The sequence below is a fragment of the Styela clava genome, chromosome 8, assembly GCF_964204865.1.
Source record: "Styela clava chromosome 8, kaStyClav1.hap1.2, whole genome shotgun sequence".
Classification (NCBI taxonomy): Eukaryota; Metazoa; Chordata; class Ascidiacea; order Stolidobranchia; family Styelidae; genus Styela; species Styela clava.
Genome location: NC_135257.1, coordinates 12,574,956 through 12,585,900, shown reverse-complemented (window position 1 = coordinate 12,585,900; position 10,945 = coordinate 12,574,956). Strand labels below are relative to the sequence as shown.

The following is a 10,945-nucleotide window of genomic DNA, read 5'->3' as shown; positions in this document are numbered from 1 at the left end:
AAATAAATTGGGTCAACAGCTGTCAGAGAGTTTTAACTGATGTTATTAGTCTTAAAATACATGATATATATATTTTTTTGTAATGATATTGTTAATTGTGTTAATGAGTGCAAATGGGGGAAACAAAGTATCTGCCAGGGACGGGGATCTTGATTAGGCTCAAACGCAAGGTTAGCCAATGTGATGGGCACTAGCATGTCGTTCTATGTGTTTCCAACTACTGGTCTGCAGTAAACATTACGGTTAACTATTTAGTTGACGCTTGTCGGCCGAAAATATTTTCGATTTTGACCCGCTGTCCCAGACTGTCAAAGCACAAACTAGTATATATCTTTTTTTTCAAAATTCCTATTCTATGTTCAACACCGTGCCTCGTGTGAATAGACCTTACTCATTTAAAACCCATCTCACGCGCAAAAATAAAAGTTGCCCAAACAAAACGATTTCAACATTAGCTCTTATGGACCTTTCCCCGGGCATCGACTTCCTTGTATACTTCGTGACATTGGCTAATCAGCAAGATGCAAAAAAGGACGTAACAATGCTCCCTTTTCGTCCTCACTGAGACAGAATTTTAAGCGTGGTCGTAAACATTGCCTCGTTTTCGCGTTTTTGAACTCTATTCGTTAGTTTTCAGTTGTGTTTCGGAAACTTAAATATAAATCAGATAATTCAATGATCAATCTGTCTTCCTAAGAGTTTTTATTCAATTGCAGTTTTAAAATATTAGTGTAGAAATAGCTGTGATAGACTATGCTAAAATTCTTTACCGGTATTTTTAAAAACAGATTGTTGTATGCGATCAATGAGCATATATACAATGAGTGGAAACTTGCAAAGATTTGCTCATTTTGGTATTGTTCCCTGCATTTTTACGTCGTCCAGCTAAATGGTTCGTTGCATATTAAGAAAACGCATTGCTCGCTGCCAAAAGCCCTTGCTTCAGCCGAGTCGGTTGCGAAATTGGCCGTATTAACTTGACTTGAGGTCTTTAATTCTTCAATACATATTTGATTTTGGGTTTCGAAGTATGGTACGCTGAAAGCATACAACTATGAGCATATGCTTATTGGGAATGCATATCTATTAGACAGAAAACGTATCTACAGAACAGAATATGAACCAGTCGCCGAGAGGAGTGCGGTTATTTATGTATTTATTAATTGATATAACATGGGATTTACATATTTATCCAAGGGGAGAGAAAAGTCGAAAAGTAGGCCTAAATATATGGCGAACCACGGACTCTCTCAATCATAGCTCTGTGCTCCATATGAATCACATGGCTCTGCGAGCTATTCGTTTACTTATTAAAAATACTGATTTTAACTATAAATTACTCTGGGATATCTTGCCATTGAAAACAAAAGCCAGAAATTGGAAGAAAAGCAGGGAATGAAATGTGTATATTATGTAATGGAGAACCTGAGTTTGTTTCACATATTTTCATGTATTGTAAATTTACAAAATATATTTATGAAGATTTTGTTTTAGATATATTAAAATTGATTAGAATACATTTTGTTATCAATATGATTCTTGCATATTATTTATAAAACGTTATAGAACATAAAGTTACTTACTATATGGTGTATATATACAATAGCTTTTATTGTATAGTTGCTTCGCAAATTCGAAGTTGTAGAAATTAAAAAACGCTATCTTGTTCGCAAATAAATTCAAGGCAGCACTTTGTGCAAAATTGAATGGCTGTAAAGTGCTTCGCTGAAAGACGATTTCACGAGTTACCTTCTGGGAAACCCCCATCATAGAGAGCGTACGAAGGTAACGCTTCAGTGAGCTATAAGGCGGAACAGTTGTTGATTTACGCGATGCTAGTCGAGCGTTAGCGTTATAACAGAAACCCGTTGTCGATTCATAAGTCTATAGCATTTTCATATTATGGAGGTTGATAATGTTGAAAGCTTAAACAACAAAGTTCTGGTCGAGGAAATACCAGCTTGTATAAGCAGAGAAAAGCTTATGATTTACTTCCAAAGGCAGGGAGATGTGCAGTCAGTTGTATTCCCGTTGTCGAAGAAGCAGTGCAGTACAGCCGTTATTAAGTTCCATAAACCTGCAGGTAAGACAAACCTCATTCTGAAACTACCTAGTTTTCGAGTTTAACTCGCGGCTTGCCATTTGGCAGATATACATATATATAATGTATCTGTATTTATCTCACTCAATGGTCGAAATTACTATCAACTAACTGTAACCAGCGATAAAGTAGTCTGATTACAATTATATTTCCACATATTTTGAGTTTCCGAAGTCAGTTACCATATCGCGTGGCCCAGGTAAAGCGATGAGATGGGCAATCACAAAATTCTTGTGCACCAATACTCCAATTAATGCGAAGAAGATTAACTATTCTGTACGCACAACCCTTCCGTATCAGCTCTTCCCACAATTTTTGTGACGCGCTGTATGTGTGTGTGTGCGATGCGCAAGTTTTCACACTAGTGAGTCAGAGCGAAGGATACACACCGCTAGATCGTATTTCGTTACTTATAATTACTCTTTAAAGCAATGTCCATATCCCTCTATCTGGTTCGGGGTTGCATAATTTCTCACCAAAATATCGCCGTGTTTGGTTAGCCGTCGCAACCCGGGTTAGCGCCGTTGTATTTGACACAAAATATAGGATTGGTAAATGGGCTATTGGCTGGAAACTAATCGAAACAATCCAGTTCGGATTTGCAGAATTCTTCATAAAAGTATTTCTTCGAGTAGTATTTCGACGACGACGTGGGGAGTTGGCTATTGTTTCCTACATTTTTGATATTGGCTGAAAACTAATCGAAGCAATCCAGTTCGGGTTTGCAGAATTTTCCGAATCGAAACCGCAGTTTTTGTTTTGGGAGATTCCCTAACTTCGGTCTTCGGTCTGTGACCGATATTCTCGTTCAGTGTTTTGGTACATATGTTTTACTCACCTTTATTTAAAATTACCATTCGCTGTATTATCTTTTGCAGATGTGAAGAAAGTATTAAAAACGTCACACAATATTTCACGGAAATTGAATAGTAAAGAAGCCAAGCCGATCAAAGTTTCCGAATTCAAACCAGAGGTAATCCAAATTCATGGAAGCAATTGGCTAACTCAGAATTTTACACACGACATTTGCTATATAAATATATACTTGTTTTGTCTTATCACTCGTTTACATGTTGTTCAGTACATTACGAAAAATAGGAAATTGTGGGGAATGAACCGTCTGCCATAGATTAATTGCTTATACTCAATACAAAGATTTTAAAAATCGAATATAATTTCACAGATTTTCGTCAATGTCACGACGCAGGTAGACAAAGAGATATTAGCAAATTTGCGCCCAGAATTTGATCATGGCGAGGTTATCGAGGAAACTGGACTTGGTTTGGAAGAGGAGACCGGTCTTTACAAATTTATTGGTATGAAAATCATTCATATTGTTCAGCACTACACGTCATCCTCGGTTCCGTTACATTTGAACCCACGTACATTTGAACCCATGACAATTGCACCTGTATGCTATTGCACGTATGGAATTTTTTTTGTTTCACGGATAGTTAAACCCATACTAACCCTAACCCATGGGTTTTAGCACCCGCATATAGATTGAACCCGTGGATATACGCTTGGGTTCAAATGTACATGGGTTCAAATGTACGGTCACCGTCATCCTCGATTGTCGGCAAGGGAATTATCTCCGTCTGCGTGGCCATATGACACCACACTTCACGTCACGGGTCGGCAACCTTTTGTCGCTCGCGGGCCAAAATTAGGGGTTGCGAGTCATTGACGGGCCGCACATATTTTTAGAGAGTTAAAAACTAAACGGATGCTACTTTTTATAATAAAAATCAAGCAGTAATACATATCTCGAATAAAATATAGATTTATATTTTCTCATTGCATTGCATCTCAAAGAATTTCCCTTTGAATATTTTCGGCGCCCTTGAACCCTTTGCACTTAGCATCATCTATTCCGCGTTTGGTGCCATTTGTCTAATTATAATTAAATTATAATCTCATTAAACGAGTAATTGTGAATTTTATACTTGTTAGATTATAATATAATTTAGTCTACACGTGTCTCGCAATAAATTCTGCTACGTAAAGAATATAATCGTCAAAACAGCTGTTTTGTTACTATAATTCAGCGAAGCGTCGCGAGCCGGATTCTATTATTCCGCGGGCCGCAGATTGCCGACCCCTGCTTTACGTTATTAGGCATAGTCGAGCGAACGTTTGAATTTTGTTCTAGAGTTTTAGCAGATGTACCTGTTTTTCATGACTCTCCTGAAGTTAGCCCGTGACCTGAATTTATCTACGGATAAAAGACAACTCACTAATTCACATTCACTAATTCACCATTCTTGTACACAGTGTTCTCTCTAGGAAAATATTACACTGCGCAATTGTTTGTTTTAGCGAGAATGAATATTTTGAGACTGGGCAGAGTCCTATATGATTTACAAACTTTGTGAAATATTACAACAACAATATGTTATCAGAATGCGAACAAAGTACGTACACATTTAAATCAGCTTTTCCTTGTTATCGTGATTTTTCAATGTTTATACCCTTTGTCCATGTTTATTGCTTGTCCGCGGGCATCGTTCAGCGCTGGCACTGTAAGTTGGGTTAGCTCTTTCATGAGGATTCAGGAGAAATCCAAGTACTTGGACGTAACAGACACGTGTGTGACATCACAGTGGACAGTGATAACGTAAATACTCGTGAAACATGAAACGGGCATTTCAGCGAGACGTTAGAAAGTATGGAGAGACACGCATCGCTTTTTAAAACGTAATGTTACAGATTCAGTACAGTTGCGCGAGAGTGAAATTTTACCACGCAAATGATCTGGTGGTACTGCGCAATGGCACAGATGCGCACCTTAGATGCGTACATCGGGCGGGTATGGAATGTTTTGTGTTTAATTTACCAAGTCAGTGTTTGATGTCCTTTGTTTGATTTTCATTGGCATAGCTGTATGTTGTTGTCGAGCGTCAAACAGACAAAATTTAAAATGAATACTTGCGTTTATAATAATGGTAAATAAACTTGAGTATATCTATGTGAGTAGACGAGCTATGCCAAGCTTTGGATGCATGTAGGACGTAGGTGCACCTATGTCGAAGATCATACTGAAAAGACGTGAAAAGAAAATTTTAACCGCTGCATTGTATTAAGTTAAACATTTACGTCAATGCATGTATGCGCACAGTACGTCTGCACGCCTGATATCAGCATAACTGCATATATTGAAACTTGCACAGCTGCATATAATAAAATTTTGAAAATTTGATATCTATTTTACAGGTGAATTATACCAAATAAGAAAACTGTATGAAATTTTGAATGACTTGACCACCGCTTCTGACGACCGCAGCACACACAAGATGGAATTTTCCGATGGTGGTACAATTGTGACAGATTACATTGGTTATACTGGCATGTTTCGTTTTGGAGACATTTGCTTTCCATGTTTGAAACAACCTAGAACAGGGATGGCGAACCACTGACCCGCGGGTCACAAAGTGACCCACCGCGTTTTATTCGTGACCCGCTAAGGCACGAATAAAATGCTAACATATCAGTGATAAAACCGGCCTCAAATTAATCTAACAATAACTAAACTATTATAATGTACCGTCAGTTGGGCAGTCAGGACTGCGATCGCTTATATTCAAATTGTTAGTTTTTCGGTATGTTAATTTTCAAAACCCATAATCTTGGACGCATGTCTGTACCGCTGCGTGCCGTTATTCAGCTATTGACTCTGACATCGTTTATGACATAACAATGCAATTGATGTTCATTTCTCGCAACGTCTTGTCTCTTTCAGAAGTGCATCTGCCGACAGTTTTAGGGGATATACGAGAACTAGATGCTGCTTTGCATTTTATTAGTTTCTCGCCTACAATGCTGTTGAGAATACAAAATCTTTCAGACTTGAAATAAAAATCTAGAATCACAATGGGGCAGTGTAAAATTGCTTTTAATATGGTTAAAGCTGATAGAAAAATATAACACTATGAGAGTGGAATTCCCTCCAAACTCTTTGGAACCTTGAAATAATTTGCCGCATCATCCTAAACGTAATTCATATGCGTACTCTAATTTCATAAATTCGAGTGCCATAAAAAGTCCATGATACAAGTGCTGTATAAGTAAAGCCCTAAACTACACCAACATTAACAACCGCTGTATCATGATTTGTTTCAGAAGTTTTTATAGATACAAACATTGATTAAATATCTGTGACTCACTCTCTTCTGTTCCGCGATAAAAATATAATTTTTGACCCATTCATTGAAAAAGGTTCGCCATCCCTGACCTAGAAGATGGATATGCTTTAGAGATATTATCTGCAATATGTTATTTTGGATCATTTTTTGCTGCAATATGTGTTATCTCGGAATACCATTTTGAAAATTTTTAAATTTTAACTTATTTTGCTCAACTTTGTGGACAAATATTCCATTCTATATTTTCATTGTTTCAAGGTAAATTAATTCAAAATACTCGAGAGTCTTTCTGTCTGAAACATTTTTAGTGTTGTTATATTTTTTTCAAATCCCGACAATAGTCATACATATAGTAATCAAAATTTATGGTTTAAACTTTAAGTTTAAAGCAATACGTTATTTTTATTTTGTTTGAAGAAAAAACATCAGGAGCAGAAAATGAACGAGAAAACGTGGGACGCCAAAACAAAGTTCAGTTGGATAAAGACATTTTCAAGTATATGAAAAACAATAACACTGGAGATATATGGGAAATTATGTAAGTTTACAAGTTAGCTACTTGTGCAATTGATACCTACAGTCGTTGTGTGAGATATCATTACCACAAAGAAGAATTATTAAGATTGATTCAGTTACTTCAGTAAAGCTTATCCAATTTCTATAACTTTGATTTAGGTGATTTCTAAACATTTTACAATTTCAACTTATTCCAAATTAGGTAAACTACTGTACTTGTAAAACTACTGAAACCCTGACTAGTGATATGAGTATATAGGTTGCCTCGAGCCCACGACATGTCTGACTACGAGTCCAAGTTCATGTTGGACACGAAATGGACCTATGGATCGCTTTGTTGTTGTTGATCATCATGTTAGTATGTCTTTTCTTCTTCTTGTGAAAAAAATCGCCTTTCTCGAAACTACTGGACCAATTCCTAGAAGGCTATTTTTTTCAAAAATTCTGTGGTCTCTGTGGGATTCGTTTTTCGTGTGCCATGATGTCATCACAATTATGAAATGGCGCTCCCTGTGGCGGTTCCGCTTTCGCGTAATTTCAAATCTGCTGCTTAGGTACGATACGGTACCAGAGGGATACAGTGACAGATTGCATACCCGTACCATTTTGTGTCTATGTATTTGAGCATCGCTCTCTTATATTTGAATACTCACTTATGAGAACTAAGGCCTGTCCGTCTCGTATTTAATAGTAAATGTGAACACATTCTCTTTTCAGGAATTATTATGGTGTTCATACTACAGAAATAGACGGCGCTATAATGCTTGAATTTCGGCCAGATCGCGCAGATGAAGGAATACGTAAAGTACAAGATTTATATATAAAAACACAGGATTCATTAGCCCAAACGGAATATGAATTACCTTCGAGTGTTTCAATTCAAAAAGCAAAGAAATGCATCGATATTGTGGAAACGGAGCAACAAGATGTGATTGTCTGTTTATCAGCTGACGAAAATACGGTTTCATTTATTGGAGGTTATATGTTGCCTTGTGTTCAAGCTATGAAAACTTTTAAATCTTTAATCGGAGACGAATCACAGCCGTCGTTTGATGATGCAAGCCGTTCAGTTGTTCGATCTCAGCCTATTCGCGAGTTCGAAAAACTTTTCGAGTTCACTTACCCTGGTACTGGTGGGCTTACAATAAGGGTTGTGCAAGGCGATATTGCCAAACAAAGCACAGATGCAATCGTTAATGCTGCCAACAAATATTTGGATGACGGAGCTGGTGTTACAGGAGCAATTTTTAGGGCTGGAGGTTATGCGTTTAACATCGGCTGTCAGAGTTTAATGGAAAGTAGGAATAGTAAAAAACTCAAAATTGGAGAAGTTGTCCATACAGATGCATGCGGAAGATTGAGATGCAAACAGTAAGTGGTATCTTTATTGGTTCAAAAATCTTAATCAGCTTCATATACGGTGTTTCGTTGCCGCTCCCGAAGCATGTACACCAAGATGGCGCACAATCTGAACGCTAACCTGGTACAAATACCACCAGGTTGTGCGCCATCTTGGTTAACATACTTCTGGAGCTCCGTTTCGTTTTTTTGACATTATAATTAAAATTTGCGTTTAAACAGTTTTTGTTTTACGACAATATTCTGGCGATTGCTCAAACAGTTGTGTTGATATATATTTTTTTATAAAACGTCATATGGATCAAATTCATTTCAGTGTGCTTCACGTCGTCGGACCAAAATGGCATCAGTTACCACGAAACGATAGGATCAGAACATGCAAAAATTATATGGAAGGTTTATGTTGGAAATTAATCACTTATGCGAATAATAAGACAACATCAAATTCCATCGCAATTCCAGCAATTAGTACAGGTAATGACGATGATGTGTCACGAAATTGTGTCACTCAAAATTGTATTTTTTCGTGCTAAGTTGGTACTAAATACTTGAAGATTTATTTTATGTTTGTTGTTGTTTATCTCTTTCTCATTTCTCATTTTGAGGTACTCATAATATTCAACCTTCACCTGTGTAAAAATATGCATGTAGCCTATATAATTGCATAAGAAATACTCTCATTGGTAACGGGTAAAAGTACAAATACTCGAGAAATATATATGTCAATTAGGCATTTTGTCGACTTCCTGCTGCTATTTGAAATTGAGTAGAATGACAGGAGCTTGGCCATATCTCATGGAAATATATTAGTGCACATACAGCAGACTTATGTATCGTTTTGCTGAAATGTCACTTTTTTTAAACAACGGACCTATCGCTTCTGCATTTTACTAGTTGTGGAAATGCCTCATAGAAGCCTATTACTTGGGAGACGAAGTAGATCTATGAGTCTATTTGTTATTATGTTGTTGTTGTTCTCTCAACAACTGGACCAATTGCATTGAAATTTTGAGATCGCTTTTCACTTTGAAGTTTTGTGTGATGACGTCATCAAAATTAATAATTGCGCACCGTGTTGCGGTTCCGCGATAAAATTTTAGCGAGTTCTTTGACAAGGTAGATTACCGGTTGCGGTATTGTGAATGAGTTGATAACACTTTGCCTGGGCCTCCGTGTCCATATATTTGAGCATTACTCTCTTTGTTTTCTATGGATATTGCTGGCTGTGAAAATTGAGCTGATACGCGATTTTTAGCTGGTGAATTCGACGAACAGCTAATATTAAGCAATAACTATGTCCATCACTAGCACATACTTCTGTATCTTATTATTAGTTGGACCTCATTCAGGGGCTTTTTATATTCAGGTATATACGGTGTTCCGATGGGCTATTTTTGTGAAGCGATGTTGGAGAGCGTCAATGATTTTCACAAATCATTGGAAAAAGGGGAATATGGAGCAATATTGCGTGAAGTACGATTGGTCGGATACAGCCAATCTGAAGCCAATGAAATTGCTGATTATTTCAAGAGAAATCTTCGCACACTACAAGAATCTGAAGTTTGAAATAGCACATGAATCAGAACGTTTTGTTTCAAATGTTAACTATTTTACAAACGTCGTTATTGGATTTCCTCGAAATTTCTATTACCGTACAAGTGCAAATGCTATATATCCTAAGCTTATATCACTGTAAGTGATTATTTTGTAGTATATATATATATACTTCTTAATTTTTATAATCTCCATAGCATACAATGTACATTTTCTATTATGTGCTTTTCGTTTTTTCTTCAAATCGGGTAAATCTGTTTTAACAATAATGCTTTTATATTTAATTAGTCAATAAGTGGAAAAGCATATGGTAAAACTATGATATCTCCAAATCAACTTACTCAAACTCAGCGGACGTTACTATTGCATTTTAGCAATTTCATCTGTATATGCCAAGCTGACCGAGCGCTCTATTGCTCATAATCCTGTGATCGTTATCTCGAAATGTGCTCTGTTGAAGATAATGAAAGTTTCTATAACACTATCGTTAAAACTTGGTCATCGTGGTATTTTTCTAAAATGTTTTAGTACGGACTGTGGTATCGAACTCGAAGATTTCTGCTTTTATCAACGAAAGTAAGTTTGTTAAGGATTTAGGCTTCAGTCACCGTAACCATCGCCTCACCATGGGTATAACTTCCGACACATCGAGACAGTGGATCACTTCATAGGAGTGGATTTTTGGATGGATACTATTACTTGATAATAGCTTCGAATATTCAGAAGTTAGAAATTTCAAAACTTTTCTTCAACTGTCCCTGGGCGTCCTTAGCCAAGGAACCTGAATTATGACTTAACCAACTTTTATTACTAGTATCCCAAACTTTGTTTTTTACACAGCACGGCTTCGCTGCAGCGCGCGGTGACAGATCGATCACTTTCTAAAAAGACTTTTGAACACGAAAAAGGCCTATGGATCGTTTTTCTTAAATATCATTGTTACAAAATAAATCCATTCTCTAGTCTAGAAGCATATTACTTTTGTATTTTGACGATTTTTTGGCTCGCTTGGGCCCTGTTTCACATATGATTTTAAATAATCTAATCGTTGATTTGGAATGCGATCGTAGACTCCACTGTTCAATTTTGACAACGTAATAAATGCTTTCCGCCGTATCGGCAATACTAACTTCACTTCGTATGCTTGCGGATATATTAATTAGTTTCTCTTTCCAATCGGACATAAGAAGTTGATATATCTGCCACACTGGGGTCTCTAACACCTGACTTGTTCTATATTGAAATACAATGAAGTCCGTATTATTGGATAGAA

The 10,945-nt window shown here is 36.9% G+C and overlaps 1 protein-coding gene across 2 annotated transcripts; it reads left to right on the top strand.

Moving 5' to 3' along the window:
- Window positions 1–1,654: 1,654 nt before the first annotated feature.
- Window positions 1,655–10,169, top strand: LOC120345874 (uncharacterized). Of its 2 annotated transcripts, none has more exons than XM_039415456.2 (8): window positions 1,655–2,083; window positions 2,980–3,074; window positions 3,285–3,417; window positions 5,315–5,410; window positions 6,661–6,781; window positions 7,477–8,130; window positions 8,435–8,592; window positions 9,485–10,169. In XM_039415456.2, the coding sequence occupies exons 1-8, from the start codon at window positions 1,903–1,905 to the stop codon at window positions 9,682–9,684; spliced, it is 1,638 nt and encodes a 545-aa protein (XP_039271390.2). In that variant the 5' UTR covers window positions 1,655–1,902; the 3' UTR covers window positions 9,685–10,169. The 2 variants fall into 2 exon arrangements, with proteins under 2 accessions (XP_039271390.2, XP_039271389.2); XM_039415455.2 differs by having other exon boundaries at window positions 1,668–2,083; window positions 5,315–5,413.
- The last annotated feature ends 776 nt before the right edge of the window (window positions 10,170–10,945 follow it).

Bases quoted from the DNA above. Each gene is read 5' to 3' on its own strand.
- LOC120345874 (XM_039415455.2), top strand. From the start codon at position 1,903: ATGGAGGTTGATAATGTTGAAAGCTTAAACAACAAAGTTCTGGTCGAG. The intron at 3,418-5,314 runs GTATGAAAATCA...TCTATTTTACAG, and splicing joins CGGTCTTTACAAATTTATTG to GTGAATTATACCAAATAAGA. The intron at 8,593-9,484 runs GTAATGACGATG...TTTTATATTCAG, and splicing joins AATTCCAGCAATTAGTACAG to GTATATACGGTGTTCCGATG.